We start from the raw sequence: 16,896 nt of genomic DNA, 5'->3' as shown, positions 1-16,896 counted from the left end.
TACACAACAATTCTAATCATTAGTAAATGCAAACCGTTACCACGTTAATACAGTCACTCATCCTATCCCGCCTGGATTATTAATAATGATAATGATGATAATGTTGGTATTTGTTAAGCGCTTACTAGGTGCAGAGCACTGTTCTAAACTCTGGGGTAGACGCAGGGTAATCAGGTTGTCCCACGTGAGGCTCACAGTCTCAATCCCCATTTTCCAGATGAGGTCACTGAGGCCCAGAGAAGTGAAGTGACTTGCCCACAGTCAAACAGCTGACAAGTGGCAGAGCCGGGATTCAAACCCATGACCTCTGACTCCCAAGCACGAGCTCTTTCCACTGAGCCACACTGCTGCATCCCCTTCCTTCCTTCCTTCCTTCCTTCCTTCCTTCCTTCCTTCCTTCCTTCCTTCCTTCCTTCCTTCCTTCCTTCCTTCCTTCCTTCCTTCCTTCCTTCCTTCCTTCCTTCCTTCCTTCCTTCCTTCCTCCCTTCCTTCCTTCCTCCCTTCCTTCCTCCCTTCCTCCCTTCCTCCCTTCCTCTTACCGTGTGCAGAGCACTGTACTAAGCTCTTGGAATGTACAATTCGGCAGCAGATAGAGACAATCCCTGCCCAACAGCGGGCTCACAGTTTAAGAGGGGGAGATAGACAGCAAAACAAACAAGTAGTCAGGCATCAATACCATCAAAATAGATCAATAGAATCATAGATATATATATACACATCATTAATAAAATAGGGCAATAAATAATATATACAAATATGCACAGTGCTGTGGGGAGGGGAAGGGGGTAGAGCAGAGGGAGGAGGGGAAATGGGGAGGGGAGGAGGAGCAGAGGGAAAGGGAGGGCTCCTTGCTGACCTCCCTGCCACCTGTCTCTCCCCACTCTAGTCCATAAAATTCATTCAGTCGTATTGACTGAGCGCTTACTCTGTGCAGAGCACTGTACGCCCTTGGAAAGTATAATTCGGCAACGGATAGAGACAATCCCTGCCCCACAACGGGCTCACAGTCTAGAAGGGGGAGACAGACAACAGAACAAGTAGACGGGCATCAGTATCAACATAGATACGTAGAATTATAGCTACTGTAATAATAGCGATGATGGCATTTGTTAAGCGCTTACTATGTGCTGGGCACTGTTCTAAGCGCTGGGGTAGATACAGGGCCATCGGATCGTCCCACGTGGGTCTCACAGTCTCAATCCCCATTTCACAGATGAGTTCCAGATGAGGTAACTGAGGCCCGGAGAAGTCAAGTGATCTGCCCAGAGTCGCGTGGCGCTGATCGGTGGCGGAGCAGGAATTAGAACCCATGCCCTTCGACTCCCGAGCCCGGGCCTCTTTCCACTAAGCCACGCGGCTTCTCTAACTTCAGGAATAAAACCGGTAGAATTATAAATACGGACAGATTAGACCCAAGTGCTGCGGGGAGGGGAAGGGGGTAGAGCAGAGGGAGGGAGTCGGGGCGATGGGGATACTTCATTCTGCTGCCTGGGTTATTTTTCTACAGAAAGTCTGCTCTGGGCACGTCACCCCCCGCCTCAGAAACCTCCAGTGGTTGCCTATCAATCTTTGCGTGGAACAAAAACTCCTCATTCTTGAATTCCGAGCTGTCCATGCCCTTGCCCCCTCCTACCTCGCCTCCCTCTCGTCCTGCTCCAGCCCGGCCCACACGCTCTGCTCCTCTAACGCCAACCTCCTCACTGGGCCCCCTTCTCACCCTTTCCCTCCGTCGACCCCCGGCCCCCGTCCTCCCCCTGTCCTGTCCCGCCCTCCCTCCTCACATCCCCCCACCTCCCTCTCTCCCCCCCTTCAAAGCCCTCCTGAGAGCTCCCCTCCTCCAGGAGGCCTTCCCACACTCAGCCCTCCCTTTCCCTCTGCCCCTCCTCCCCCTCCTCCCTCCCTCCCTCTGCTCTACCCCCCTCCCCGCCCCACGGCACTTGTGTGGATTTGTACCTAGTTATTATTCTCTTTATTTGATTAATGATGTGTATATATCTATAATTCGATTTATTTATATCGATGCTATCGATGCCTGTCTCCTCGTTTGGTTGTCCGTCTCCCCCCTTCTAGACTGTGAGCCCGTGGTTGGGCAGGGATGGTCTTTATCTGTTGCCGAATTGTACTTTCCAAGCGCTTAGTCCAGTGCTCTGCACGCAAAAGGCGCTCAATAAATACGATTGAATGAGTGAATGAATGAGGCCTTCCCAGATTAAGCCCCCCTTTCCCTCCTCCCCCACTCCCTTCCGCTTCGCCCTGCCTTCTCCCTCTGCTCTTTCCCCCCGCCCCCGCCCCGCCCCACAGCATCTATCTATAGATAATAATAATAATGTTGGTATTGGTTAAGCGCTTACTATGTGCAGGGCACTGTTCTAAGCGCTGGGGGAGATACAGGATAATCAGGTCGTTCCACGTGGGGCTCACAGTCTTCATCCCCATTTTACAGATGAGGGAACGGAGGCCCAGAGAAGTGAAGTGACTCGCCCACAGTCACACAGCTGACAAGTGGCAGAGCCGGGATTCGAACCCATGACCTCTGATTCCCCAGCCCGGGCTTTTTCCACCGAGCCACTCTGCCATCATTTTATTTCTATATTGATGGCAGTTTACTTGTACTGATGTCTGTCTCCCCCTCCCTCCCCCAAACTGCGAGCTCGTTGTGAGCTCGTTGAGCACAGTACTTTCCCTAGTGCTTAGTACAGTGCTCTGCCCACAGTAAGTGATCAATAAATGCATCTGAATGAATGAATGATGATGGGAAGCAGCACGCCCTAGTGGAAGGAACCCGGGCTGGGGAATCAGAGGACGTGAGTTCTAATCCCGCTCCGCCACTTGTCTGCTGTGTGACCTTGGATAAGTCACTTCACTTCTCCGGGCTGCATTTACCTCATCTGCAAAATGGGGATGAAGACTGTGAGCCCCATATGGGGTTGGGTATTGCATCCAACCCAATTACCTTGTATCCACCCCAGCGCTTAGTACAGTGCCTGGCACATAGTGAGCGCTTAAGAAGTACTACAGTTGTTACTCTCATTAGACTTGCCTGGGAAGAGCCTGGCGCTCCAACCGAAACCTCAGCTTTTTTTTTTTAATGATATTTGATAAAGCACTGACTAGATGTCAAACACTGTTGTAAGCGTTGGAATAGGGAAGTGTTAATTAGGTCGGACCCAATCTCTGTTCCGCATGGAATTGTGAGCTTGTCGTGGGCAGGGAACGTGTCCGTTTATTGTTGTATTGTAGTAATAATAATAAAGATGATGATGATGGTATTTGTTAAGCGCTTATTGGGTGCCAAGCATTGTTCTAGGCGCTGGGGTAGATACAAGGTAATCAGGTTGTCCCGCGTGGGGCTCACAGTCTTCACGCCCATTTTACAGATGAGGGAACTGAGGCACAGAGAAGCTAGGTGGCTTGCTCACGGTCACGCAGCCAGCAAGTGGCCTTGGGCAAGTCACTGTGTCCAACCTAGTTTGCTTGTCTCCACCCCAGCGCTTAGTACAGTGCCTGGCACATCGTAAGCGCTTAACAAATACTATTATTATTATTATTGAGTGGCGGAGCCGGCATTAGAGCCTAAGCCCGTGCTCTTTCCAAGCGCCTAATACAGTACTCTCCCAAGCGCTTAGTACAGTGCCCTGCACACAATAAGCGCTCGATAAATACGACTGAATGAGCTCCACGTCGGACAGGACCGTGTCCAACCTAAGGCTACTCTCCCTCAGAGCTTAGTACAGGGTTTGCCATTATATTGATGCTGTTGAGGCCCGTTTACTTGTTTTGCCGTCTCTCTCCCCCCTTCTAGACTGGGAGCCCGTGGTTGGGCAGGGATTGCCCCTCTTTGCTGCTAAATTGTACTTTCCAAGTGCTTACTACAGTGCTCTGCACCCGGGAAGCGCTCAATAAATACGATTGAATGAATGGATGAAATTTCATTAAAAGAGGGGGTTTACCAAATTCCATTAAAAAGCGGGGGTTACCAAATTGCATTAAAAAGGGGGGGGGGCTCGAATTGAACTTTCCAAGCGATTAGTACAGTGCTCTGCACAGAGGAAGCGCTCAATAAATACGATTGAATGAATGGATGAAATTTCATTAAAAGGGGGGGGTTAACAATTTCATTTAAAAGCGGGGGTTACCAAATTTCATTAAAAATGGGGGATATTACCAAATTTCATTAAAGGGGGGCTGGAATTGTATTTTCCAAGGGCTTCCTACAGTTCTCTGCACACAGTAAGCGCTCAATAAATACGATTGAATGAATGAATGAAATTTCATTAAAAGGGGGGGGTTACCAAATTCCATTGATGGGGGGGTTGTCAAATTTCATTAAAAAGGGGGAGAATTACCAAATTCCACTTATACGGGGAAGGGTTTTTACCAAATTTCATTAAAAAGCGGGAGGGGGCTGCGATTGTACTTTCCAAGCGCTTAGTACACACAGTAAGTGCTCAATAAGTACGACGGAACGAATGAATGAAATTTCATTGAAAGGGGGGCGGGGGTACCAAATTCCATTAATGGGGAGGTTACCAAATTTCATTAGAAAGGGGGGATTACCAAATTTCATTTAAAGGGGGGGGGTTGCCAAATTTTATTAAAAGGGGGAGGGGCTGGAATGGTACTTTCCAAGCGCTTAGTGGAGGGCTCTGCAGAGAGGAAGCGCTCAATAAATACGATTGAAGGAATGAATGACTAAGGAGGAGGGAGAGGAGGGATGGATTGGTCGTCTGGGGTTGGGGAGGGAGGGCCCGGGTTACTATTTATTTGACTGGCCCCAGGAGGAGGAGGTTGGCTCTTGGGGAGACCCCTGGGGCCAGGTCCAGGGGCCCAAAAGTAGCCCCCGGGGCCACCCACCGGCTCGCCCAGCCGTGGCCCTGCAGGCCCGCTCTCTTCCTTGCCAGGGAGGGGCTGGGCACGGCCGCCCAGCTGCGGGGGTAGGACCCTCCTTGTCTCCCTAACGAGGATAATAATGACGATGGTAGGGGTTAAGCGCCTACTACATCCCAGGCTCTGTACTAAGCGCTGAACGAGTGAGGGCTCTTTTATAATAATGATAATAATGATGACGATGAGGGTATGGGTCAAGCGCTTACTATGCGCCAGGCGCCGTACTAAGCGCTGAACGAATGAGGGCTCGTTTATAATAATAATAATGATGATGATGAAGGTATGGGTTAAGCGCTTACTATGTGCCAGGCTCTGTACTAAGCGCTGAACGAATGAGGGCTCGTTTATAATAATAATGACGGGTTAAGCGCTTACTATGTGCCAGGCACTGTACTAAGCGCTGAACGAATGAGGGCTCGTTTATAATAATAATGACGGGTTAAGCGCTTAGTATGTGCCAGGCACTGTACTAAGCGCTGAACGAATGCGGGCTCGTTTATAATAATGATGATGATAGTATGGATTAAGCGCTTACTATGTGCCAGGAGCTGTACTAAGCGCTGAACGAATGCGGGCTCGTTTATAATAACGATGATGATGATGATGATGATATGGGTTAAGCGCTTACTAGGTGCCAAGTCCTGTACTAAACACTGAAAGAATGAGGGCTCGTTTATAATAATAATGATGAGCCCGTTGTTGGGCAGGGATTGTCTCTATCTGTTGCCGAATTGTACATTTCAAGCGCTTAGTACAGTGCCTTCCACATAGTAGGCGCTTATAAATATGACTGACTGACTCAATGAATGAATGATGGCATGGGTTAAGCTCTTACTATGTTCCAGGCTCTGTACTAAGCACTGAACGATTGAAGGCTCGTTTATAATAATAATGATGATGATGATGATGGTATGGGTTAAGCGCTTACTATGTGCCAGACACCGTACTAAGCGCTGGGGTGGATACAAGCAAATGGGGTTGGACACAGTCCCTGTCCCACGTGGGGCTCATAATCTCCATCCCCCTTTTACAGATGAGGTAAGAAGTGAAGTGACTTTACCAAGGTCACACAGCAGACAGTAGGTGCATGTTTGCCTTGAGACGTATGCGTGGCTTAGTGGAAAGAGCCCGGGTTTGGGAGTCACGGGACGTGGGTTCTAATCCCGGCCCCGCCACCTGTCAGCTGTGTGACTGTGTCACTTCACTTCTCTGGGCCTCAGTGACCTCATCTGTATAATGGGAATTAGGACTGTGAGCCCCACGTGGGACAACCTCATTACCTTGTATCTCCCCCAGCGCTTAGAACAGTGCTCTGCACATAGTAAGCGCTTAACAAATGCCAACATTATTATAAATACGATGAAATGAATTATTATTATGCATCTGCGTGCGCGTGAGTGTGTTCATTCAATCGTATTTATTGAGCACTTTCTGTGGGCAGAGCACTGTACTAAGCGCACGCCTGCGGGCGTGTGTGTGCGTGGCGGGGGGTGGGAGGTGTTGTCTACGCAGCCCGATTCCTGGGAACAAGAATGACAATAATGATGGAATCTGTTAAGCGCTTACTATGTGCCGAGCACTGTTCTAAACGCTGGAGCCCGAAGCGGCCTCAAGGTGCTAAACTGCCGGCTCCGTCGCGTGGCCGTGCTGCTCTTGTATTTCAGAATCCCCGTGGGCAGATGGAACCCCAGTTGGATATGCAGGATTTCAGGGAGGCGGTGGATACCCTGCTATCAGGCAAGTAACCGTGGAAAAAGCCCGGGCTAGGGAGGCCGAGGTGGTGGGTTCTAATCCCGGCTCTGCTACTTGTCAGCTGTGTGACTCTGGGCAAGTCATTTAACTTCCCTGGGCCTCAGTGGCCTCACCCGTAAAATGAGGGTGAAGACTGTGAGCCCCACCTGATGACCTTGTATCTCCCCCAGCGCTTAGAACAGCGCTTGGCACATAGTAAGCACTTAACAGATACCACTATTATTAAGTCCAGAGCAGAGCTCGGCCCCGAGCCTGGAGCCCTATCCCAGAGCTAGGGGCGTCTTTGATGTGCCCCGGAGGGGCAACCTAAATTCCCTTTTTAAGGGGAGTAGCCCCGGGACCCAGGGAAAACAGGACAAACAGGGAGGACACAGAGTTAAGTGGGGCTGCGCGAAGCCAGAAGCGTTAGCGACATCTTGGCCTAGTCATCATCATCATCATGGTATTTGTGGAGCACTTACTATGTGCCAAGCACTGTTCGAAGCGCCGGGGTAGATCCAGAGTAAGCAGGTTGTCCCACCTGGAGTTCACAGTCCTCATCCCCCTTTTACAGAGGAGGTCACTGAAGCCCAGAGAAGTGAAGTGACTCGGCTTAGTGGATAGAGCGCCGGTCTGGGAATCAGAAGGACCTGGGTTCTAATCCCAGCTCTTCCACTGCTCTGCTGTGCGCCCTCAGCCAAGTCGCTTCACTTCTCTGGGCCGCAGTGACCTCATCTGTAAAAATGGGGATGGAGACGGCGAGCCCTACGTGGGACAGGGACTGCGTCCAACCCGCTTTGCTTGTAGTCACCCCAGCGCTTAGTACAGTTCTGACACATAGAGGGAGCGCTTAACGGATACCATTATTATTATTCATTCATTCATTCAATAGTATTTACTGAGCGCTTACTATGTGCAGAGCACCGGACTAAGCGCTCGGGAGGTACAAATCGGTGACAGACAGAGGCGGTCCCTGCCCTTCGACGGGTTTACAGTCTAATCGGGGGAGACGGACAGACGAGAACAATAGCGATAAATAGACTCAAGGGGATGAACATCTCATCAAGACAATAGCAAATAAATAGAATCAAGTTATTCTTATTATTCCTCTTGCACGGCTCAATTAAGACCAGCACCTCCCCTGCTTCCCGCAGACCTCTCTTCCTCCTCCTCCTCCTCCTCCTCCTCCTCCCTCATGTCACCTCCCTTGGACGCTGGAGACTTTTCTTTCCCGTCCTGCGACACCTCGCCCTTCGACCCTTGCGTCTTTCCTGTGCTGGACACCCCCGAGTTCGCCCCCCAAGCCGACCAGTTCTGGAAGCGGGTGGCTGACCGCAACCGAAAGGCGCTAGGAGATGCCCTGCTGGAGAATAACCAGGTAGAGCCAGGGTGAGGGGGTATATATGCCTATGTGTGCGCGTTGGTGACTGTTGAAACAGAAATAATAATAATCGTGATGGTATTTGTCAACCGCTTACTATGTCCCAAGCACTGTTCTAAGCGCTGGGAGGGAGATACTGCGTCCGAACCGATTTTCTTGCATCACCCCAGCACTTGGTACAGTGCCTGGCTCCGCCCCTTGTCAGCTGTGTGACTGGGGGCGAGTCACTTCGCTGCTCTGGGCCTCAGTTCCCTCATCCGTAAAATGGGGATGAAGACCGTGAGCCTCCCGGGGGACCACCTCATTCCCCTGTATCTCCCCCAGCGCTTAGAACAGGGCTCTGCACGTAGTAAGCGCTTAACAAATACCAACATTATTCATATTAGTAGTAGTAGCAAGCGCTTAACAAAAACCACCATCACTATTGTTATTGCAAGGTAACCGGGTTGTCCTACCTGGGGCTCACAATCTTAATCCCCCTTTTACAGATGAGGTGACTGAGGCCCAGAGAAGTGAAGTGACTTGTCCAAGGTCACCCAGCAGACAAGGGGGGGGGGGGGCTCGGGATTCGAACCCACTTCCTCTGACTCCCAAACCCGGGCTCTTGCCACTAGGCCACACTGCTTCTCAACATCATAGGTGGGTGGGCCGTGTCGGGTAAGGAATGAGTCTGTTTATTGTTCACTCATGCATTCATTCATTCATTCAATCATATTTATTGAGCGCTTACTGGGTGCAGAGCACTGTACTAAGCGCTTGGGAGAGTGCACAGAACAACAAACGGACTCATTCCTGTCCATAACAAGCGCACAGTCTAGAGGGGGAGACAGACTATAATAGAAATAAATAGATAAATAAAACAAATTGCAGATCTATACAGATTCTATTCTACTCTCCCAACGCTTAGTGCAGTTCTCAGCACACAGTTAGCGCTCAATAAATACCATTGATTGAATGACTGATGAATGTCCGGCCATAGACTCCGGCTGGTCACTGTGGGGTATTTGCAGATTGCAATTTTGCTTCCCAGCGTGTCAGGGCACCTCCAGGTTCGGCTGCCCTCTCCCCTCTACAAGAGCCCGGGCTTGGGAGTCAGAGGTCATGGGTTCTAATCCCGGCTCCACCACTTGTCAGCTGTGTGACCTGGGGCAAGTCGCTTCACTTCTCTGAGCCTCGGTGACCTCAGCTGGAAAATGGGGATGAAGACTGTGAACCCCACGGGGGACAACCCTTGCTTGGCACATAGTAAGCATTTAACCAGTGCCGTCATTAGGATAATTATTGTTATTATTTTTCGGCCGGGTGTCTGCTCTCCTGCCCGGCAGCTGCAGGCCGCGCTGAGCCAGAAGCAGGAGGAGATCGAGTCCCTGCGGGAGAGGAACCTGCGGCTGAAGGAGCTGGCTGGACACACAAGGCACTTGGCTTCTGTTCTCGACGTAAGTTAAGGCAGTGGCTGTGGCTCCCGGCATCCTAATAATCATAATAATAATAACTGTGGTCATTTTTAAGTGCTTACTATGTGCCAGGCACTGTACTGAGCGCTGGGGTAGATACAAGCAAATCGAGTTGGACCCAATCCCTGTCCCACGTGGGGGTCACAGTCTCAATCCTGTTTAGCCAACCATTCCTAGAATAATAATAAGGATGATGATGGTAGTTTTTGAGCTCTTACTATGTGCCAGGCACTGTACTAAGTGCTGGGGTAGATACAAGCAAATTCAGATGGACCCAGCCCCTGTCCCGCATGGGGCTCTCAGTCTCAATACCCATTTTACAGATGAGGGAACTGAGGCCCAGAGAAGTGAAGTGACTTGCCCAAGGTCACACAGCAGAGAAGTGGCGGATCCGGGATTAGAACCCATGACCTTCTGACTCCCAGGCCCGGGCTCCATCCATTGTACCGTGCTATTTCTCAGTAATAATAATGGTATTCTTTAAGCACTTACTAAGTGCTGGGCATTCATTGAATCGTATTTATTGAGTGCTTACTGTGTGCGGAGCAGTGTACTAAGCGCTTGGGAGAAGACAGTAGAACAATGAACAGACACGTTCCCTGCCCACAAGGAGCTTAGTAAGCACGGGGGTAGGTACAAGATAATCGGGTGGGGCACAGTCCCCGTCCCCCACAGGGCTCACAGTCTTAATCCCCATTTTACAGATGAGGAAACTGAGGCACAGAACAATTAAGTGACTTGCCCAAGGTCACACAGCAGACAAGTGGAGTCGGCTTTAGAACCCAGGTCCTCAGACTCCCAGGCCTGTGTTTTTTCTATCAGATCACGCTGCTTCCTCCCTCTCCCCCGTGGGAGATGAGGGGTGGGGAGGAAGCAGGAGGGGTAAGGGGACGATAGGCACCGACTCCTCATTACAGTAGTAATTATTTTGGCATTCGTTAAGCGCCCACTATGTGTCGAGCACTAGGAAGCAGCATGGCCTAGTGGATAGAGCATAAACCCGGGAGTCAGAAAGACCCGGGTTCTAATCCTAGCTCCGCCACTTGCCGGCTGTGTGACCTTGGGCCAGTCATTTAACTTCTCGGGGGCCTCAGTTACCTCATCTGTAAAAGGGGGAGTAAGACCGTGAGCCCCACGTGAGACATCGACTATGTCCAACCCGATCAGCTCGTATCTATCTATTCCGGCGCTTAGAACAGGGCTTGCAGTTAACAAACACTATCATTTTTATTAAGCGTAGGTGATAGATACACCATAAGAAAATGGGATACAGTTCCCGTCGGACGTGGGGCACCAATCAATCGTTTTCACTGAGTGCTTACTGTGTGCAGAACACTAAACTCAGCTCTCGGGCGAGTACGATATGACAAGAGTCGATAGACACATTCCCCGCCCACAGCGAGTTTACAGTCCAGGTGTAAAGGGGAGGGAGAACCTTGTCCCTGTTTTTACAGATGAGGAAACTGAGGCACAGAGCAGTTAAGGGACTTGCCCAAAGTCCCACAGCTGGCCACTGGTGGAGCAGAGATTAGAGCCAGGTCTCCCGATGCTTTTCACTAAGCCACGCAGCTCATATTGTGAGTTTAGGGTGAAAAAATGGGAGGGGTGCGATGGGGCCAGCCGGGTGTGGAAAACCTAACGGGTCAGCGAGTCCCAATTGTGGTCTTTCATTTCTTACCACGTGCCAACACTGTGTAAAAGGCTGTAGAACATACCAAACAATCAGATCATTCACACCCCCTGCCCCACAACATGGGGCTTAGTTTGAGGGAGGGAGAACGGGTTTCTAATTCCACTTGTACAGATGGGGAAAAGGAGGCCCAGAGAAGTTAAATGACTTACCCGAGGTCATGCAGTGGGCAAGTGGTGGAGCCGGGAATGGAACCCAAGTCTTCCTACTCCCACGTCCGTGCTCCTTCCACGAGGCCGTGCCTCGTTTGGGGATCTTTCAGGCCCATTTGGGAATCCTCTGTCTGGTCGGACACTTGGAATGAGCGAGGCTGGTAGGCCAGTCGGGGTGGGGGGGGGGGGGTTTGTGTGTGTTTGTGTGTGTGTGTGTGTGTATATAGAACAGTAACATGGTGCCCACCTTTGCGACCCCTCGGTTGGTACCCCCCCACCCCACTCTGCCCTCCGAAGAAAGAGCAGCAGTAGTGTGGCATTAGGCCAGACCTCGGGCCTAGGAGTCAGAAGGCCCCCCCCTTCTAATAATAATAATTAATTATGCTATTTGTTAAGCGCTTACTATGTGCAGAGCACTGTTCTGAGCGCTGGGGGAGATGGAGGGTAGTCAGAATGTCTACGTAGGGGCTCACATTTTTTAATCCCCATTTTTACAGATGAGGTAACCGAGGCACAGAGAAGTGAAGCGACGCCCAAGGTCGCACAGCAGAGTGGCGGGGGCAGGATTTGAATCCGTGACCTCTGACTCCCAAGCCTAGGCTCTCTCCACTAAGCCACGCTACTTCTAGATTGTGAGCCTGTTGTAGGCAGGGATTGTCTCTTTTATTTGCTGTATTGTACTTTCTGATTGTTTAGTAAAGTGCTCCGCACACAGTAAGTGCTCAAGAAATACGATTGAATGAATGAATGAATGAATGAATCCCGGCCCCGCCACTTGTCTGCCGTGTGACCTTGGGCAAGTCACTTCACTTCTCTGGGTCTCAGTCCCCTCACCTGTAAATGGGGATTGAGAGCTCGAGCCCCCACCTGGGACAGGGACTGGGTCCAACCCCATTTGCTCGTCTCCAGCCCAGCGCTTAGAACGGTGCCTGGCACAGAGTAAGCGCTTAACAAATCCCGGAACATGGCTTACTGGAAAGAGCACGGGTTTGGGAGTCAGAGGAACTGGGTTCTAACCCCGTCTCCGTCACTCGTCCGCTGTGTGACCTTGGGCAAGTCGTTTCACCTCCTCTGGGTCTCGGTGACCTCGTCCGGAAAATGGGGATGAGCGGGAGCCCCACGTGGGACAACCCGATGGCCTTGCATCCACCCCGGCGCTTAGGACAGTGCTTGGCACATAATCCCACGATGATGATGATGACGAGGATGATCCCGCCTCTGCCACTTTTCAGCTGTGTGACCCTGGGCAAGTCACTTCACTTCTCTGGGCCTCAATGACCTCCTCTGGAAAATGGGGTGGAAGACTGAGAGCCCCAGTCTTGGGACAACCTGGTGACCTTGCACCCCCCTCCCCCCCCAGCGCTTAGAACAGTGCTGGGCACAGAGTAGGCGCTCAGCGTGGCTCAGTGGAAAGAGCACGGGCTTTGGAGTCAGAGGTCACGAGTTCGAATCCCAGCTCTGCCCCTTGTCAGCTGGGTGACTGTGGGCGAGTCGCTTCACTTCTCTGGGCCTCAGTGACCTGATCTGTCAAATGGGGATGAAGACTGGGAGCCCCAGGTGGGACGACCCGATTCCCCTGTGTCTCCCCCAGCGCTTAGAACAGTGCTCGGCACCTAGTGAGCGCTTAACAGATACCAACATTCTTAGGTGGGCGGGGAGGCGCGGCCGCCCGCAGTTCTGGAGGCGACCGCCAGAGGCCGCTGCGGGCCCGCCGGGCCGGGGCAGGGCGGGGAGGGGGCTGCGGGGGGAGGGTCGGGGGGGGGCCGGGGGGCCGGGGGGCCGGGGGGCCGGGGGTCCGGGGCGCTCCCCCCGGCATTCACGAGTGTGCATCTCTCCCCCCCTCCCCTCCCCTCCCCCACTCCACATCCCCTCCCCCTTCTGCATCCCCCGCCTCTACGATCCCCTCTGCCCCCCTGCATCCCTTCTGCCTCCCCTTCCCCTCTGCACCCCGTCCCCCTCTGCATCCCCTCTGCACCCCTCCCCCTCCGCCTCCCCTCCCCCTCCGCACTCCCTCTCCACTCTCCATCCCCTCCGCCTTCCCTCCCGCCCTGCACCCCCCCTCCCCACTCCACATCCCCTCTAGCCCCTCTGCATCCCCTCCCCCTGCTCCCCTCCTCCCCTGCACCCCCCTCTGCATCCCCTCTGCATCCCCTCTGCCCCCTCCGCATCCCCTCCGCCCTGCATCCCCCCCTGCATCCCCTCTGCCTCCCCTCCCCAATCTCCATCCCTTTCCCACTGTCCATCCTCCCCTCCGGCCGGCTTGTGCAGAAGCCGTGTGTGAGCCAGCCGGGGCCTGGGCGGCGGGGGAGGGGGGGGGGGGGCGGACGGACAGTCACGACAGTCACGACAGTCACGACCCCGACAGCAGCAGGAGGAGGAGGAGGAGGAGGAGGAGGAGGAGGAGGAGCAGGAGGAGTCCAGGCGGCCTGCCCGGCGCCGGTCCTGCGCGGAGCGTCGTGCGGAGCGCGGGCGGAGGGAGGAGGCTCCCTCGGCAGCCTCATCGGCCGGGGCAGCGCCCTCCGCACCCTGGCGAAGCTTCCCCCGGGGCAACGCCTTGACCCTCCGCACGGCCAGCGGAGCCTTCGGGTTCCGCTGGGTGCCCGGCCGATGGCCACCGTCCTCGCCAGCGCCATCACATCGCCGTCCCCCCGAGCGAGCGTCGGGGCGCGGCGTGGGGCGCCGAGCCCTCTTCGAAGCGCTGGGATAAGACGCGGGGCTCCCGGGCTCCATCCCTCCTTTCCCGCTGACATATAACCGAGGCCCAGAGACGCGAAACGGCTTCCCCGAGGTCACACAGCGGACGGGCGGCGGAGTCGGGATTGGAACCCGCGTCCTCTGACTCCCAAGCCCGGGCTCTTTCCCCTAAATCGGAAGCCACCCCGATTCCCACGGTCCCACGGTCCCACGGTCCCACGGTCCCACGGTCGGGGCGGCTTACTTATTGAGCGCTCGCTATTTAGTCCAACATTTAAGAGGGAGTTATTTATCACCCCCCCACCCCACCCCTTTTTAAATTCTGGGTCGGGATTTAAAGATTTATGATGATCCACTTAACGGTATTTATCGAAGCAGGTCAGTCTGCGTAATTGCCAGAAAGACACTTTGTTTCGCAAGACCGGAATGAAAGAAAAGTTCCTAGAATAATAGAAACACATAAATAAATCGAGAAGCAGCGTGGCTCGGTGGAAAGAGCCCGGGCTTGGGAGTCAGAGGTCGTGGGTTCTAATCCCGGCTCCGCCAATGGTCAGCTGTGTGACTTTGGACAAGTCACTTCACTTCTCTGGACCTCTCAGTTCCCTCATCCGTAAAATGTGGATTAAGACTGTGAGCCCCACGTGGGACGACCTGATGACCTTGTATCTACCCAGCGCTTAGAACAGCGCTCGGCACATAGTAAGCGCTTCGCAACTACCGACATTATTATAAACAGGGGAAGGGTCCGGTTTCGGCGGCAAATATTTTGTGTTTCCAATACAGTGAGCAAACTGTTGCGTTTTTAAAGAGTCACCATTATTTGAACATCGTTCGTTGTAGATATGGGTATCAGCGTTAGGACATCTTCACAGAAATCAAACGGTAAGCGTCACCATCAGTGGTATTTACTGTGTGCAGTACACTGTTCTAAGCCCCTGGGCCAATACGATGCAATACAAGAGAGTAGGCAGACGTGTTCCCTGCCCACGACGAATTCACAGTCTAGAGGATAGCATTACAGAAGTCGCTGTTGGAAGATTTGTCTGTTGAATGAAAAATCGGGTGACTTTAAGAGAACTATCCCACTAGTCACCTCTTTCGATCGTTTGTATTTATTGAGCGCTTTAATCGGGATAAAGAACTGCACTAAGTACTCGGGTGCATTCAGTAGAGTGAGTAGACCTGATCCCTAACCCTCGAGGAGCTTACGATTTAGAGATGGAAACCGAGCCCTAAAATCCATTACAGGTAAGGGAAGCGGCAAGGCCTAGTGGGTAGAGCCCGGGCCTGGTAGTCAGAAGGACCTGGGTTCTAATCCCGGCTCTGCCTCTTGTCTGCTGTGTATGACTTTGTAAGTCTCGGGCAAGTCGCTTCGCTTCTCTGGGGCTCAGCCACCTCATTTCTAAAACGGGGATGAAGACTGTGAGCACCTTGTGGCACCTGGACTGTGTCCAACCTGATTAAGCTTATATCTACTTCAGTACTTACAACAGTGCTTGGCACATAGTAAGTTCTTAACAGATACTGTTTATTACCATTATTTTTCTAAGCTCCCCAGATATCAGCCTGTCTTTGCTCTTCCCTTTACTCATGCTAAGCATCTATCCATCGGCCGGACTACTTGTTTCGTCTTGCGGTCTGTCTCCCCCTTTTAGACTTCGAGCCCGTCGTTGGGCAGGGACTGTCTCTATCTGTTGCCGAACTGTACATTCCAAGCGCTTAGTACAGTGCTCTGCACACAGTAAGCGCTCAATAAATCGGATCGAATGAATCTGTGCAAACTCCTTTCATCACTAAACCCTCGCTCGTCCTCCTTCAGGCCTGGAGCTCCCTCCCGCTTCACATCTGTCAGGCTGTCACTCTCCCCACCTTCAAAGCCCTACTGAAGTTACATCTCCTCCATGAGGCTTTCCTCGATTAAACCCTCATTTCCCCACCCTATTCACCCTCCCCTCTGCCTAGCCTATGCACTTGGGGCTACACACCTTAATAATAACTGTGGTATTTGTTAAGCGCTTACCATGTGCCAGACACTGTTTTAAGCATCAGGGGGGACACCAGGGAATCAGCACCTTGAACCTCACTCCACCTTCAGTCCCACGGAACTTCCGTCCATCTCCTTATTCTTTGCCATTTCCCCGAACTGTAATTTATTTTAATGTCTGTTTCCCCTTCTTGATTGTAAATTCACTGTGAGTAGAGATCATATCTACCCACTCCCTTAGCCACTGCTCTGCACACAGTAAGTGTTCAATAAATATCAGTGATAGATTGTGAGTCTGTTGTTGGGTAAGAATTGTCACTGTTGCCAAATTATACTTTCCAAGCACTCAGTACAGCGCGTTGCACACAGTAAGTGCTCAATAAATATGATTGAATGAATGATTGATTGACTGAGTTTAGCTACCTCAACCTGCTGGTTACAGGCCTCATGTCACCGCCCTCAACCTCTCTTTTCCTAATAATAGTAATTTTTATTGTGGTATTTGTTAAGTGCTTATTAAATGCCCAGCGCTGTACTAAGCACTGGGGTAGATTCAAGACAATCTGGTCCCACATGGGGTCACAGTGGCTCTGCCACTCATCTGCTGTGTGAACTTGGGCACGTCGCTTCACTTCTCTGGGCCTCAGTTACCTCATCTGGAAAATGGAAATTGAGACTGTGAGCCCCATGTGGGACAGGGACTGTGTCCAACCCGATTTGCTTGTGCCCATCCCGTTACAGTGCCTGGCACATAGTAAGCACTTAACCAGTACCACAGTTATTATTATTATTGTGAGGGAGAACAGGTCTTGAATCCCCATTTTGCAGATGAGGGACCTGAGGCATAAAGAAGTTAAGTGACTTGGCCCGAGGTCATAGAGCAGGGAAGTGGAGGAGGAGGGATTGGAATTCAGGACCTCCGA

General features: G+C 52.2%; 1 protein-coding gene across 1 annotated transcript; it reads left to right on the top strand.

The window, feature by feature from the left end:
* The first annotated feature begins 7,813 nt into the window (after nt 1-7,813).
* MCIDAS (multiciliate differentiation and DNA synthesis associated cell cycle protein) lies at nt 7,814-14,002 on the top strand. Its single transcript, XM_029053117.1, is given in 4 exon segments — nt 7,814-7,996; nt 9,325-9,435; nt 13,771-13,830; nt 13,832-14,002. Coding segments are annotated over 4 exon segments (525 nt in total).
* Nucleotides 14,003-16,896: the final 2,894 nt, after the last annotated feature.

This window comes from Ornithorhynchus anatinus, chromosome 1 (genome assembly GCF_004115215.2).
Source record: "Ornithorhynchus anatinus isolate Pmale09 chromosome 1, mOrnAna1.pri.v4, whole genome shotgun sequence".
Lineage (NCBI taxonomy): Eukaryota > Metazoa > Chordata > Mammalia > Monotremata > Ornithorhynchidae > Ornithorhynchus > Ornithorhynchus anatinus.
This window is presented reverse-complemented; position numbering and strand designations above follow the sequence as displayed.